Source organism: Cariama cristata, unplaced genomic scaffold, assembly GCF_000690535.1.
Source record: "Cariama cristata isolate BGI_N322 unplaced genomic scaffold, ASM69053v1 scaffold3479, whole genome shotgun sequence".
Lineage (NCBI taxonomy): Eukaryota > Metazoa > Chordata > Aves > Cariamiformes > Cariamidae > Cariama > Cariama cristata.
This window is the reverse complement of record NW_009635089.1, coordinates 1-17,124: the sequence shown is the minus strand read 5'-3', so window position 1 is coordinate 17,124 and position 17,124 is coordinate 1. Positions and strand designations below refer to the sequence as shown.

At 38.1% G+C, this 17,124-nt stretch overlaps 1 protein-coding gene across 1 annotated transcript in view; it reads left to right on the top strand.

The window, feature by feature from the left end:
* The window catches only part of LOC104167198 (ataxin-7-like), a gene marked incomplete at its 3' end in the record, with an annotated part of 56,234 nt that extends 39,596 nt beyond the window's left edge, over positions 1 to 16,638 (top strand). Inside the window, exons 3-7 of the mRNA XM_009707386.1 lie at positions 11,945 to 12,197; positions 12,881 to 13,143; positions 13,924 to 14,006; positions 15,737 to 16,002; positions 16,429 to 16,638. Of these exons, the coding sequence (XP_009705688.1) occupies positions 11,945 to 12,197; positions 12,881 to 13,143; positions 13,924 to 14,006; positions 15,737 to 16,002; positions 16,429 to 16,638 (1,075 nt within the window). The remainder of the gene's footprint in view (positions 1 to 11,944; positions 12,198 to 12,880; positions 13,144 to 13,923; positions 14,007 to 15,736; positions 16,003 to 16,428) is intronic.
* Between the last annotated feature and the right edge of the window lie 486 nt (positions 16,639 to 17,124).

The following is a 17,124-nucleotide window of genomic DNA, read 5'->3' as shown; positions in this document are numbered from 1 at the left end:
CCACTGGCACGGGCCTGGCAGCTTGCCACGGGAATTGTAAGAGGGGATTAGCCTCCATCTGCGTGGCCTGTCGCCATGGCCCTATCTGACTGGGGCCAATGCAACCTCCGTGGCTCTGTCAGCAGGAGACTTGTAGGTAAAGCTGAGGCTGGCCAGAGGCCCTGGGGCAACTGTTTGCCGCAAGGTGCCTGAGGCCGACCTGGATCCCCAGCACCGGTGGTGAGGTGGCCTAGCATGGATGACGGCATTGCCCAAGAGCATCGTGGGGCCTCGGCGGAGTTCACCAAGCGACGTGGATAATCTCACAGCGAGGGATTAAGTGCTGCAAACGGCCTGCAGGAACCCTTCTGAAATGTCACCGGAGCGGTCTGGCTCAACTCCAGAAGCAGGCGGGCGGTGAGTTCGCCATGACCGGGGGCACACAGATGAGCTCTGCGCTGTGCCGTGCCATGCCACGCAGCCCCGGCTGAAGCCCGCGCTGGGAGCTGGTGCTTTTCTCTAGAGCTGCAGAGCTGGCTGTATGAGTACCTGACCAAGGGGCTGCAGGAGGCAACCTCTGCTCCGAAGTTGTTTTTCTCCAGAAACTTGAAAATCCCCAAAAAGCGCTCTGAAACCACAACTCTGATGGGGAGAGGACAAGGGGAGAAAATAGCAATAAAAGCTTAGGCAGCCAATTGCAATTCTGTCAGGCCTGTAGATAAACTGGCAGCTGTTAATCGAAGTGTTAATTAAAGAAAGAAACTATTAAGAACGTGTTCATTTTAGCTTGTTTCCCTGAGTGTGCTCATCCGTGTAATTTATAAATCAGAGGGCAAATAGCTTCCTTTTTACGGCTCTGCGGATGGCTGGCTGTGGGCAGGATGGTCTGTGCCGTTATATCTCGGCTTTGGAGGAAATGGGAAATGCAGACACAGCCTGGATGTGTGAAGTGCAGTTGTGGTTTTATTTAAAAGGTTAAACTTGCACAAACATTTTAGTTAGCACATCCTAATTACAGCATTGCTCCATTCTTTCAAAGTGAAATGTGAAAAGGCTGGTTTATTTAATTTGAAAGACATTATTGTGCTAGCACAGTAGGTTTGTGCCCTCGTTTGACTGTATTAGTGATTTCTGTGATACTTTGCTGTGCTAATGCTGCAGTAAAATTTTAATTGGTGTGTAGTTAACGTGGTCAGTGTTTTTAAACACGAAAGCAGTTGTTTCCTGCCAATTGTGATTGACCAGTGTTAATGAAATAAGCTGTAATGATCCTTTTTTATAATTGAAAAATGACTAATGCCTAAAAATGTTAAATCAGGGTAAAATAATGTAAGGATCTGACTTAAAACAAGAAACTGAATTATTTATTCTCTGTTTTCCATTGATGTTGAAAACTGAGTATGTATGTTCCAAGAGATTTCAAATATTGGGAAGTTATTTAGCTCTTGAAACACCTTTTTAAAAATATTGCAATTCATCCTACCACAGGTTTGCTTCCTGTCTTCCTTTTCCATTGTGAAAAAGTTAAAAATTTTGTGTTTAAAACCTTGGAATAGAAAATGGGGTGTTAGCCATGCAGTCAGAACCCCAGCCTGGATCCCGCATACTGTTTTCATTTCTCTGTGCGGCTTTCCTGCAAGTGGGCACTGCCCATAGGCTTAGCGGCTTGGTAACTCTTGTAACACTTTTGTCCCGTTTGCTGTAGGGAAGTGCATGAGTTGTTGCATCCATGGGGTGTGCGTGGTCAGTGCCGTTGTACAGGGACAGAGGTGAGAGATGGGTAACATCAGAGACAGCAACGGCATCTTCCTTCTCAGCTCCATCAGTCAGGGTTGCCTTGTTTCTGCCATGAGCACTACCACCTTGGGGAAGAGGAGCGGCTGTTGTAGTTTGCTAGTTCTAAGTAGCCATGTATCTGTTTATCTTTTTTTTTCAATCTTGCAAAGCTTTCATATCATGTGGCAGTGGATGTTACTAGTTAGTCATGCAGTATGTAAGAAAAATATTTGTGCTCAATGTCGTCTTATCCTGTAGTTTCTTAATGACAAAATAAAAGAACATGATTTACTTAGCTGACACTACTATTTTTATGTATATCCTGTGATATTGCCTCTTACCCTCCTGCTTGAAACAAAATCAATTCGCTCTTCTTGATCTCTTTTGTATAGAGAGCTTTCCATTTCAAGGCTGCCTTTTTTTTTTTTAACACAGAACTTTACCAGTTAGCCTGTAACCCCCATTGTATTTTGGTTCACTAACAGCTTTTAAGCAAGTTTTCAATGTCAGCGTATTTTTTTTTTGTAGTGGAGCTGAGTCTGACAGTCAACATACGATGATTAAAGTTTGCTACATGCAAAGAAATAGCTACAGGGGAAAACATTAAAATTCCTGATTGTGGCGTGAATAGAAGCATTAGCAAGATGAAAGATAGACAGGCATTTGGATAAGTGAACTCATCTGAATACGTTACACAATATTATAATATTACGTGATAAGGTCTTGTAAGGAGTATTGTTGATGCTGAAGGGGAAGAACATGGTGTTAAAGATGTAAACTTGATTTCTGGATAGAAAATGGGTGGAGAGAGACAATCAGAAATTAGGTGGTGGTTCTTCCCTTAATTCTTTATTCACTTGCTTTCGACACACAGTTCTTTTTTAAACTTCTGGTTAGTCAACTTTTTATTAAACTTTGGAATAATGTTTTTGTTATTTTTAAGTTGCTTTAGGCTTGTTTTGAAAAACTGAAGCTTTTCTTTAATGTCATTCAGGCTAAGCGTATATGAGACAACAGTTTTCTAGCTGTATGTTTGAGGAATCTGACCCATGCTGCATCTTGGTATGCTGCTGATCTCTACTGGTTACTTTTGTCTGTTTGATGCTTTTGCTTATTATCACTATGGTTTTTCTGAAGTTTATTCCAAGTAACAATTTTTTTTCTAATAGTAAAAGAATGATTTATTCAATACCTGCTTTTTAATCAGACAGTGCAGGTATTGTCATGTCATCAACAGGCTACACAGAGATTAGTGCTCATAATGTGGACATTATAATCTCTCCATGGCCCAATTACCGTCTAAGACACTCTACTGTCCTTCTGTAATAACTTTGCAATATTTATATTCCAGCACTTGACAGATTTACAAGACAGCTACTGACTGAAAGGGCTAGGGCCAGTTTCCTGATGCAAAATCTGTCCTTTCCTCCAACTCGTGGCAAGTTGGTCAGGAAAGCGTAGCAGAAGTTTGATCATGGATATTATGCCAGAGTCTTTTGAGATGTTAAGGCCCTTGCACTTAGGTTTACCGGAGCAAAGAAGGGCATGGAGAAGGATAGGGAAAACATCCTTCACTGGGTGAAGGGAGACATCCCAACAGTCAATCTCCCTAGATTCGATTTTGCTTGTGGTTCTGCTCCGTGAATAATTTAATGTCCTGCCTCTTACCAGTTTTCCGACATTGCTCTTGAGAGTTTTACTGGTCTCCGTGGGGCTCTGACTAGCTGAAACAAACCTGATGGGAGCATCCCTAATTCCAGTTTGCCACTGCATGAGGGAGCTGCACTACACAGCAAGACCCTAGTCTGTCTGCAGGCTTGGGATAGCAGTATGCATTAGTTGATGCTTCAAAGGTTATTTTACATCTCTCAGGGGCAAACCCCATGTATTCTAAAGAGGAATTTTAAATCCTGTGGAAATTGATTAGAGAACTGCTCATGTGCCCTGCATACAAGGGGTTTTGAAAGGATTAGTAACAAATACGGAAAAATGGAAAAACTAGCTCTAGTAATATACAGAGAGTTGTGGAGAGGCAGCAGTGGAGAAAGGGATGTACGTGAAGGTTATTTATTTACATACCTTTTAGTGTTGCTATTTTTTTGCTACGTTCTTAATAACTCTGCAATCTGTTCCTCACTCCCCTTTCTGTGGTGGTAGTCTTGGAGATCAGGGGAGGTATGCTGGGTTTGGGGCTGTTTTGCAGCAGTTAGCATAGTGGAGATAGTCATTCCTGCCCAGTTCATGTTGTGCTATTAGAGAATTACACCTCCATCCTGGCTACACTGTAGTTGTACCATTTTTAAGCATCATTTAAATACCTTAAATTATAGTTACAGGATTGTTTCCTTTTTGAAATATGGTTTTAAAGTATTGAAGTTGGCATTCAGAATCTTACTAGTGAAAATTATCTTTTTCCATGCCTCCCTCTGTTTTCTTCAATGGCAGCAACAAAACTGTGCCCCTACTTACGCAGAATTTCACACTCCTTTATCTAACATATTTTGCACAGTGATTGCTTGTGAGTGGATTTTGGTTCTCGAAAGTAAATATCTAGGAAAACTATAAACATAGGTATTTAGAAATCAGAAGTTGAGTAATTGGTTTGACAGTTTCAAAAATAGCCAGTGCTTCTCTATAACTACTGTAATGAAATGAACGAAATAATAATAACAACCAAAGTTTGTGTTCTGTTTCTGTTCAAAGGGATATGGTTAACTAACTAACTGTCATAACACCTCTTGGGAGGTGAGTAAATAATTTGCAAATACTCCAATTTAAATGTTGGGAAACTTCAGGGGGTTGAAGTGGCACACCTAACGCAGCGCAGTGAGGCTGGGGAAGACGAAAGGCAGAATACTTCTCACAGATTGTTTTCCAATTCCCAACTTTGCTCACATTTCCTATGTTAAGTGCTCTGGTAAACGTGCTTTTAAAAACAAACCAAAGTGAAAATTGAGCTACAATCTGTCAGTCTAGGACTTCTAGACTGATAGGAAGTAGGTTACATGAAACTTTTAGCTAAAGCAGCTATTAAAAACACATCATTCAAAATGATCAGTGACTTTTGGTTGCATTGAAGTTTGAATTTCATGAGGAAGATTAGTTCAGTGTGCTGGACCATCTTAAACATCTGAATACATTTTCTTTACATGTCTTAAATCAATGTGAATTACTGTGGACGGATTTTTGGAACTGGAATGATATGCTGAAACCCAAATATTTGTATATATGAGAGCTTTGGGTTCTGAATTGAGCATTTGTAACGAAAGCATAGGGTAAAAAACAAAAAAGTAGTAGTTCTCTGTAATTATGAGTTTTCGTAATAAATAAATGCACCCTAGTTAAAGCATAGCCAGATTTTATATGTTTTTTAGGGAGACTTGTAGCATGTGTTTTGGAGGTGATAGACATACCTTCACAGTGGGACCTTCACCCTGATGAGGAGCACTGGACAGCGGAGCAGGAAGTCCACACACCAACGCTGCTGTTAAACAAAGATGCAGAAAACTGATGACATGTAAAGCTTAGTGGTGATTCAACCCTCATTTGAGAAGTAAAACTGTCCTAGGAACTGACAAATAATTTTGGAGCGTACCCAGTCAGCAATTAGAAAGGTCTTGATGTATTTGCTTTATTTGTCTTTTGGCTTCAACAAAGGATTTTATGAGAGGAAGAAGTTTTCTGACTTCTCATTGTGGGAGAGAGTAAATGTTTCATGGCACTTATCAAGCTGAAGGCTCCACAAATTGCTTTAATGTGAAAGAACATTTTAAAGCGAATTTTAAAAATTGTTGATCTCTACGGTTACGTTTTGCTCTGTAATATAGGACTTTGACTTAAATTCCATCTTTTACCCCTAAGAAGGTGATTTTATCTTCTTGGATATTAACCATCTCAGTGTGAATGTAAGACTGTCTTTGAACAATACTGTAGCACGTATGTGGTGAAGGTGTAACGTATGTAATGTAACACATAAAACAGCGTGTTTTAAATCTCTGCTAGGCAGAGCAAACCTGTTGACATATCAAGTTGCGGAGGTGAACTCTGGGTTTTAAAATATACTCTTGAAAATTGGCTAGGTATTGCATTTTAATGGATTTTTGAGAAGAGTAATTTTAAGTAAAGTTTTCTCATTGTAGCTTAACTGCCTCTTTATGTGGTGCTATCTATACAGGCAGCAGAAACACTCTGTACTGCAATTGCACTGAATATTTTTGAAGTGAAGAAGTACAGGACATAAGGTTGCATCAGTATTGCTAACTTGGCCATAGTCTGTATAAAAGATATTATATAAACCTATTTCTTAGATAAATAGTTTATACCTATTACTAATTTATAATATTGAAGAACTCTGGTCAAGATAAGAAAGACCATTGTGGTGAGCGATGTAAATACGTCGAGCAACTTAATGCTTACGTATGTGCCACCCTGACTTGCATTTGGTATGCTGCAATATAAATTATATACTTTTTCTTTTTCTTCTCTTTTGCTAAAGTGTTATTTTTCTGTGAAGGGAGTGCCATAAGCATACATGACTATCAGTCAGTTTCACTTTGTGGTTTTGCTAACACTTAGTGATAAACAATAATATCGGCTGGCAGTTGCAAAGCAATGGGGTTTTTTTATTAAATACTAAGAAGAAGTATCTCTAGAGACATGACAGATTGTATTGGTGCCAATGAAGCCTTGGCAGTCTGTCATATTGATAGCTCGGACTCCATAAATACTCTTTTCTGTAACTTTCTTGCTGTAGTGAAAAATAGGACTGTTTAGATCCTGTCTGTTGGGCTAAGAGTGTAAGTTTAAACACCACACAATTGAAGATGGGAGTGACCTCATCCTGACTTACAGTGCAAACAGAACTGATGGGATGATTAAAAGGACATCAGCGGAAGATTAAGGAAGAATCCTTGGTATCTAGGCCCTGTGATTAGAGTGGGATAATGAAGCAGCAATAAGTGAGTGAGCAGCAGATCAAGATCCCGCACAGGCGAATGCTCCCAAGCAGCTGCACACTGCCAGGGTGGCATCAAAGGAAGAGTAATTTGCCTGCTATGGCCGTGATTGTTTTAGCTCCCAGATTTCCCCTGTGAAAGCTTCATGGATCTAATTTTTTTCTTTTTTCTTTGTCATGGTGAGGTCAGAGTAATGGTGGATCAGAGCCCAACACAGGCATTTGGGTTAGAGCCGCAAAAGGGATTTTAGTTGCTTGCTGAGTAAAATCTGGAGCTATGGTGAGGTGCCCTTCCACAGCAGTGTCCCAGTCTGTGCTCTCCTGTCATGTCATGGATCTCATCTTTCTGGAGAAATTAGAAGATCAAATAAATTAGCTTTCTGCAATTACTCGAGAAATGTAATAGTCATACTGATAAAATAAATTTTATCCTCAGGTAAAAGATGTTTGTTCTAATAGGGCTGTACTAAATCACTTCTCAAATGACAAGGTGAACAGTAGCTCAGTATGATGGAAAAAAAGATAAGTTTTCTTTTAAGTTGCACTTCTATCGTGCTTATACTTAAGGTGAGACAGATATATAAAATAATATTACTTAAACAAAGTTATCTTTATGCTTTGTTTCAATATACACATTTAATTCTATAGTCTGAATGATACTCTTACACTTAGGGTAACCTGTGTTAAAACTGTTTTTCTGAATACTAACTGCAGTTGCAATGTATTTCACTGAACTGAACTTGTGTGTGTTCAAATGGGTGTGCTTAATTTTTAATGATGGCTCTGCCAGCACTGACACAGGTCAGTTTGACTTTTTGCCCACTATTTACGTAAGAAGTCAGTATGAAAAAAAAAATGGGTTTATGAAATTTGATCTGTACATCTTGTATTTGCTGCCCAAAGCTATTAATTGATGCCCAAAGAGAATGAGCAGCACAAAACACTCCTCAGATCTTGGGAACTCAGTGTAGACCTGGGAAGAACGTTTTGAAAAATTTTACGAGTATTGTTACGCTTAATTTTTTTTTTTGGTTAAGTGTTCAGCAAAGAAAGTAGCATTTCGTGAAAAACAGAATATTTTTCTGTATAAAAGGATATATTTTATTTTGATATAGAAACAAGGTTATTAATCACAGTAAGTCCAAGTGTTTACTCATTGATGGAAGAATAAGAAGTAGTAATCAAACATGTTGAGAAGCTTTCTTTTTTTCCTTTTCCCTTTTTTTCCTTCCTCTTCCAGGTTACTTTTCTGCATTTTGTCAGAAATTAGTGCATGTGTAGTAGGAAATACATAATGGAAGATAGGATTTTAAACCCAAGAAAGCTGGCAGCCAGACTAAGGGCCAAGCAAAGCTGTTTAATTTTTTTTTTAAAGCTCTTGAAGATATTTAAATTATCAATATCCATTTTATCAGGAAGTCCTGGGTGCTTTGGCAGTACGCACATATACTTCTTGCTCAACTGCAAGTCCAGTAGCACACAAATGATACCGTATTTTTCCAAACTGATAGTTAACAGATATCCCAGTCGCTGAGCAGAGACAGCCTTTGCTGGGATATAATCTCTTTTCACAGCTTTCTAACTCTCAGTGCAACCATTCTCCTTAGGGTCACAAAGGTGTTATATAAATGCAAAGATATTTAGGGAGGAGTTTGTCTGTTAAGGTTTAGTATTGAATGCAGTTTTCATTTTAGGTCAGATTCTACCCAGTGCTGTGGGATCAAGGAAGACTTTCTGATTCTTTGTCCAAAGCCAAAACATACATTTTACGGATATTTAAAAAACAAAACAAAACTCAAACAACAGCAAAAAAACTAAACCAAAAAAAATTCTCTCCCCAAACTTTACAGTTTAGAACTGTGTTACACAGGTGCGGTATGTGAAATACCACTTTGATGTGTTGTAAAAGCAATCATGACCAAAAAAAATTGTTTTTCTCTCAAGAGTTATGTGAAGGGAAGGGACGTGAGTGCTAACTTTTAAAATTCGAAAACTGAACACCTGGAGGTAATTATATTTTTAAATGTTTTCAGGCTGAGTCAGAGTTAATGGCAAATGGGAACCATATTAGATTGGCAGATGATTAGTAGAATTTATCATAATATGCTTAGCATAATAAGCATGGTGGTCTTGATTATTCAGTGACAGTTTGTGTAGTAATTTTTCCATTAAAAGACTATGTCAATCTGTCAGTAAATATATTCATTAGATCAAGTATGCCATGCTTAATACATGTCTGGTTTCAAAAATAATACTAGCTTTCTCCAGTAAGATGAGACATCGGTAGTCTTCAGATGGTTTACAAAACAGACCTTAAGCAGATTTCACTTAAAAACATGAATTTTATAAAAAGACTGAAACATTAAATACAAGCAAATCCTAGTAAGCGTTCCTACCTTTACTTGCACGTAAGTCAACATGAAACAGGTCCAGGCAGGTTGCAAAAAATTAGCTGAAAAGTCTTCTCATTTTTTTTTATAAACTACACAAGTTGTGGCTGCGTACAGAAGGAGCGATTGAAGGTTTCACAGACTTACAGTGTCGCCTCTTTCAGAAGTTGTCCCAAAATTCTAGAAAAAGCTCATTTGGCTTTTTTTTGTGTGTGTGTTCCAAATTGTATGTCTATCTGTAGAATGGAAATCATCTCTGACAGGTAGACTGTAATCTTTGTGTGTGACCAGCCATTAGCCTCAGTTCTCTTAATGTTTTTTTGTTTATCAGCAGTTTAAAACACTTTGTTCTTATATTAACTCACTTGTTTGAGACTGGTGCTATGAAACATTGATGCAAAGAGTAGTCAGTAATGTCTCGGTTTACTAGCAGAACAGTATCAGTTAAAGTTGCCAGCAAAGAAGTGTTCATAGCATTTGGATTAATAGCTGAGATTAATATTTTGTCTAGTTTATTCCTAATGATGGGATGCAAGGAGGTACTCAGTCTTATTCTAGTCCCTTTTTTTTCTCATCTGCCAGGTTTTCTCCAAGGAAATAACACCCTCTCATCCTTCAAAAAAAAAAAAATCACAACAAACTCCCAAAGATTGTGTTAGTCATCTGCTTGATTATTAGAGATTATTTGTAACTGTGATAAGAACTTGGATTTTGACTTTTGTAAACATACAGAAGGTGGAAGAGTATTGAGCAATTTTTCTCATTATCTCGCAGAGTAATCTCACAGGGTGTAGCATTGCTGAACTAATGGCCCTCAAATAGTAACTTATCAGAGCTACTCAGGGATTCTTGCCATTGCTATAAAAAGACATTTGGCAACAAGCAGTATGTCATATTAGAAGCACAGCCATTTACTAGAACATAAATATGCTAACGTACTTCACTTACAAACTCTTCAATGGCATCTGGTTCTAGAAAACTTAAGTAGATGGTTTTGAGCATCACGGATAATTAGTTGTTCTAAATACTATAATTTTAAAGCAGTTGTTTCTTGAGATGGGTGATAAATTACTGCATTTGTTACGTATTTCTTTTTGGCATTTCACCTGACCTCTCAGAGCTTTTTGGTAAATACTAATTAAGAAGTGATGACTCTTTTGCAGAAGGTTTGTTAGGTAGTTTGTACCCATTTCGTAGTTAAACAGAGAAAGACATATCACTTGGTTCAGACTGGAGTTTCCTAGTCTAAGCGCTATACTTTTTCTTTTCTTTTTTATTTTTTTCCCCTGAGCTAAGGAACATATTTAAAATGCTGTTTCCTCACCTCTGTAAGAAATTAATTTGCCAGATGTTAGACTCTTGTGTCTTTCTCTTGCACTGCTGGAGCGACTTGACTTGCTGCCCCTGGTTGTTGCTGTCGTACGCTGTTAGAGGCTTGCTTGGAGGAGCCGTGCAGCGGCTGATGTGCCTGACTACATTGGTGCAGGGTTGGTGCTGTCTTGTTTGATGGCTTCCAGCTACAAATGAAGTCCTGGTCAGTCGTCATCTAAGCGGCATATGATTGCTGTATTTAGGATTGGGGGGAAAACATGTCATATAAGCAGAACCTGGATGTATTAATTTACATTCTCCAAAGCGTTACAGCCTTCTGTACAGGTTGCACTGGACTTGACTTTCGCTCTTGGCTGTAATTCTTGCAACTTCATGAGTAGCCTACTTCTTTCACAGTTTAAGTCAAAATCTGTAAGCTGATCCTGGGATTGATTGGTGGTGGATTTGGGCACCTTCAACAATACTTGGCTGAGAAAGTGGTGTTATGGCTGTTGAGGAGAAAGGTACCTTTTCACTCCCCTGACAGACCTGCTCTTTCTTGGTTCTCTCTTAAATCTGTGTTTTGCATATACTTGATTGCCAGACATGTCTCTTAAGCAGGTATTGATTACACAGATCATCGAGGAATCAGGTGTCCAAGTATTGGTCCAGCAAATGGTCAATTGACATGTCCATGTAGGCAGAGCTGGGTACTCCCTGAAGCTATCAGGTGTTTTGTGACTGAGAATTCATTATTCCAAAGAACTACCTTTATAATACACAGTGTTTTAACTAGCAATATGTTAATGGTTTAGTGTTAATTAAATATTATCTTTTCCAATACATTAATGGATGGAATGTAACCACTCTTAATTCAAATGTTCAGATTTTTTTTTGTAGAATATCTGTTGCTGCTTTTGATGTTGTTCCTAAATAGAAATCCTGTAGAATTAATAAGAGGAAAACAAAACCAAACCTCACAACATCCCAAAACCCAATGTAGGTCAATACTTGAGCTGCTGTTCTCAGGGGCGTTCCACACTGAAGGTCTAGTAGACCATGCCAAAAGATTGTCATGAAGTGAAAGCTGAAATGTAGAATCCAGTATAATTTTGACCATTAGGAGACATACTTGCAGATAATTGTTATCCTTTGAGGAAATATGATATTTAAGCTTGCTTGGTCTGAGGATAGGGGTCTTTTTCCTTTGTGTGTCTGAGGTCTAGGTCTGATTCTCACTTTCTTGTTCTTTAACGTGGAGAGAGAGTAGGGAGTGTTATTAAAAGCTAAGCTCTAGTGGCTGAGGAATGTAGCTGTCAAAGTTGAAAACTAGTCCCCGTAACCAGGTGGGGACCAGCAATGAGTGGAGCCTCATGGATTACAGTAAGCCTTGAATCCTCTATGCTCTATGTGTGGCAGGGGACTTCCCGAGCCAATAAAGGAAAAATGTTAATGGAGTAAATGACAACATGAAGTATTTAAGAATTGTTTCTGTATGGGAGCTTAAACCTCCTTTTTTCCCCCTCTTTTTCAGAAAGAAGACACAGCTCCTCCAGCAAGCCGCCTTTGACTCCTCCTTCCTCTTCAGTATTTTCCCTCATTTCATCTTTCCCTTCAAAAAACAAAGGTAGCAGTGGAAGTGGGAGCAGTCGTTCATCCAGTGGAGGTACTAGTGCATCATCATCAAATTCTAAGTTGTTGAAATCACCCAAAGACAAGCTGCAGATCAGCGGAAACAACAGGTTAATGCATTCGGTACAGCATAGCAAAGTTCCCCATGATAAAATGTGAGTATGCATTTTAACAAAGAATTAAATGTTGTTATTTGCATAGACACTGCTATATCACTAGAAATTCCTTTTGTTTCAGAGGGTTTTTAGTTTGAGATAATCCCTTTAAACTCCTCCAGATCTTTTCCAGTAGCCTCATCTAACATTATAAATAATACTCATGACTACGTTGAACAAGAGATCTTGCACAGCTGCATTTTAAATCGCTATAAATACAGGTCATTTTACTAGGGACTCTTAATTGTTTGATCTAATCTGCATACTCTGATCATAAGGGAGTTCTAGCTGATTCAGGTGATTTTCGACCTTTGCAGAACTGATAATACAATCTACTGTCATAGAACGGGGCATTTCTCAATGGACAAAACAGGCCCATTCCAGTTGCTTTGGTGATACGCTGAATCTGTGAATCCAAATAACAGTTTCTGAAGTCCCTGATGACTCTCTGAAATATGTACAAGGAAGTGGGGAAAAGAGGATGGAAGAGATTATGGACATCATTAAAAATGTAAAAATAAAAAAGATAAGAATTAGAAAACTAGCAATAAAGGAGGAAGATCTACATTTGCAGTGTGAATAGACCAGAGTATTCTTGGGCAATAACATAGTTTAAGTACTTTTTATAATCTTATGACTATAGTTTTCACTTCTCTCCCTCCTTTGTTTTTCATAAATAATAGTATGACTCCATCTGTCAAAGTGGAAAAGATTCATCCAAAGATAGATGGTGCCCAACTGAAAGCTGCTGTTGGTCCAACTTGTTCTACTACTGTGAGTTCCTCAATAAAGACTGGCCTTAATTGTCCCTCAATACCAAAGCCACCCTTGCCTTCCCCTGGACAGATACTGAATGGTAAAGGTCTTCTCTCTGTGCCTCCATTTTTGGAAAAGAAACCTGAAGAAAATACAAATAATAGGAAATTTTTGCATAAAAGATTGTCAGGTAATTGTTTTTAATTATTATTTGCTATATTTCTCTTAGTAGTGTATCTATAGAAATACATATATAGAATATATAGAAATGTGTCAGAAGTAAATTAAACACTTATAACACTGTAACTTGTAATTAGGTAAGTTTTATTTAGTAGAATTTAACTTTATAACTTGGCATACTTTTAAAGAATACAAACAACTTGAAATGTGGCTATTACTTTCAGAAACCATACAGACCTCAAAGGCCTATTATCCATTCTTACAGTTTTGAAGTTACGCTCTTCTAGTATCTTTTAAAGATTTTCTTTTCCTTCTTTCTGTATGGAAGGTGCAAATGTACATAGAAAATGGAACAACTAGCACGTCATAAACTCAAAAATGACTGCTCTTTACACTTTTGAAACACAATAACTTTGAGTGTTAGTAGAACAGTAGAAAAGTTCTTAATACCAAAACTAACAAAAAAACCCCACCATTTGTTTGTCATAGTTTGTGTTGATGGTGACCTTTAATCCTAACATGCAGGATCTACTCCTCCTTTGAGGTCCCTTACAGCTGTAAATTTCTCCATTCTGTTTGTAAACTTGAGATCTGTACTTCAGCACACCATAAACTTGCTGAGAGTATAGAAAATTTTATTTATACCATTTCATTGTGCACTTTTATTTGTACATTTGCCTGTGTTACATTTGAAAACAGTTTCCAATATGGTTAATTTTTATAATGAAAATAAATGTTAGTATTTCAAAATGTCTTGCAATAATTTTTCAATACTGTGTACCTTTGACAGAGAGAGAATTTGATCCTGATATATACTGTGGTGTCATTGATGTGGAAACCAGGAAACCTTGTACTAGGTCTTTGACATGCAAGGTAGGATATCTTAATCAGAATGATTATATAATGTGTTAATTCAGTTTCCTGAGGAATATGACAGAAAACAGAAAACTACGAATTTTTGCTGTCAGTAATTACCCCTGTAAATGGTACCTCTCAAAACATGTTGCCCAGAACCAAGAAGGAATTGTTTTTTGAAGTTCAGTTAATAATTTATTCAAAAACATGTTTCTTAAAGTAACCTGGAGATTTGTATTTTTGTATAAACCCTTTAAGCATGGATGTTGACATGGGACAGATTATGTTACTCCACATGTAGGTCGCAGAGGGCCAGCATGTTCTTTTTGGGGAACCTTTTGGTCACATATCATGAATTTTAAAATTCCTCATAAGCATTAAAAGTATTACTTGATAATGCAGGATTTATACAAATTAAACTCCTCTCCTCTCACATCCCCTCCTTTCCCCCCAGCAGAGTCTGCAGCAGATACTTGGGAGGTATTTGTGTAAATGCTAATGCTGCTTGATGTACGACTACAGCCAACTCAGAAATGAGTCCTCTGAAAAAGTCATGGAATATGCCTAGAGGACAAATTCTAAATTAAACAATCCGTAAAAATTTTCAGTTAGATGAAAGGTGTCCTCTGGCTCAAAAATCTTGGGGGACAGAGGGATATCACTTAGTCCTGAGGCACCAAAAATCCAGATCCCCTGCAATTGTGTAATATTTAGCTACTTTCCTGCAAAGCAGCTAAACTGTCAGTAGGGGAAGCATATGGTAAATAAACCACCTACTGAACAAAGGTAAATGAAGCTGGTACTAATGACCCAGAGGAACTGAACTTGAACACTTTGCCCTTTTGGAATTACGGGGGGGGGGCGGGGGGGGCAATTGTTTTGCTAATAGAAGAGGGAAAAGCTTCAAGATTTTACAAGAGAACTAGGCAAATCAAAAGTGTAAAAGAGAAAGAAAGTAAAAACGTTCCTCAGTAATTCCTTGTATTATACTTACCCATAAAATATTTTCCAGAATTGCTCTTTGTGTCTGAATTATGTGATAATAATTTTTACCTACTCAAATGAACACAATCAAACCTTTTACGCCATATGAAAAAAAGAAAGTATTGTATGCGACTTTAACAATTCAGAAAAATAACTTCCATCTATTTCACTTTACCTAGACTCTGTGCCATATATACACATAGCCATCTTACTATGTGTAGCATTCAAGACACTCAAAGGACTTTGAGTTCTGTCTGACTCTGTGGATTCTGCTGTATTTTTTTGCATTGCTTAATATCTGTTTGATTACATTAGTTTTCAAGGAGTGTATTCATATAGAGAAGGAAACAAAGTATTTTTATAAATATTTTTCATGTCTCCCATTAAAAGTATGATACTATTCTGTTAAATATTTTCATAAGTGAAAGTAAATATTTAGGTTTTTTGGTTGTGCACTAGTTGGCAATTAAAATACCAATGTAAAAAAGATTTTTCAATTCTAGTCTTAACCTTATAAGAACTTTAGCAGTTTATTTTTTAAAAAGAAACTTGAAAGAAGCCTTTTATTCAGTTGCTGGTTTTTGTTATTTTGTATCATCCACCAAGCAATTTTAAAGTTTGTTTTCTAAGTCATTCTTCCATTTGTTTACTGAACTATGAATGTGATGATTTTCTCTGTTTTAGAGCTCTAGACACGTGTTTTGAGTGTTTGATTTACACAAATCTAATAGCCTGGGATTAATGATTTATTCATGGTTTTGCAGACACATTCCTTAACCCAGCGGAGGGCTGTACAGGGTCGAAGAAAACGATTTGATGTGTTGTTAGCTGAGCACAAAAGCAAAACCAGGGAAAAGGAACTTCTTCGACATTCGGATCATCATCAGCAGATGCCCCCTCTCAGGGAACCACATCCCTCACCTACTAAAACTTCCCAGGAGCTGCACCAAAATTCTCATGGAGTTACTCTTACAGATTCAAAGCCTTTATTACCTAATAAACCTAAACCTCACCCCCCCAGTCTTCCAAGGTAAGGAAAATCTGCAGATCCAATGGTATTAAATTAATACTGATAGCTTCATCAGGTGGATTTTGAAAGAGCGATAATACGGATCTGTTGGACAGGGCAGTATTTTTCCTCTAGGCCTGGTGACTGTTGGTATGCAATTAGGAAATACATGCTAAACTGCAACTCCTAGCAAGGAGGGTTTGGTGTTTGAAACCGTGAAAGCTGACTTGCATCAATGAAAGCAGTTCAGCAACAATTGGGCAATGCTGCTTTTCCAGGGGTACCGTACTCCCTGTCCTCCCTCTCGGTAGGTGTGTTATGAGACGATGGAAAATATCAGAAATCTGTTAATGTAGATTTCCTTCTGTCAGTAATAGTAAGCACTTTAAGCTTGGAATTTTCAACTAGACTTGGTTCAATAACACCTTTATTGCTTGCCTTGCCCAGGCCTCCAGGCTGTCCAGCCCAGCACAGTGGAAATGCCCCTAGCGAGTCTCCTTCTGTCCACGAGTCCCCGCACCCTCCCTTGCCTGCAGCTGAGCCAGCATCTCGGTTATCCAGTGATGAGGGAGAATGTGATGAGAAAGAAGAACCTGTTGAAAAACTGGATTGTCATTATTCAGGTCATCATCCTCAACCAGCCGCTGTACGTTTTAAGTAAAAGTTAACCTTGGTCTCTCTCTGGCTGTGAACTTGTGAACACATTATTTGGGGGTTTTAAGTGTGGCATTCTATTGAGTGTGTGATTATTCCCCCCGCCCCGCCCCAGATTTTAAGAAAATTATTTTGTTGCCCAGTAGGCAGTGAAGGTTTAACTGTAGCTGCAAAGTAAATGTGCTAAAGAAATATGTTTGGACCTCATCCAATCCAAAAGAAATCAAAATGCCAAAATACTGAAGATGAAATTGGTAACTGCTCTAAAGAGCTATGGTTTTTGGAATAAAGACATGTAAACAATGCCTTTTTGGCAATATTTTGTTGTCGGACTTTCCCTTGCACGCACACACATTTTTTACTGAAGGTGCCAGTCATCAGGGTGTAGCTAGCAGTTATGTGTTGTTTTAATATTTAAATCTTGACAAAAGCTAGTTAGTCTAACTAAAAGCACAAACTTTATTGCCTAGCCTGTATATCAAATTACAT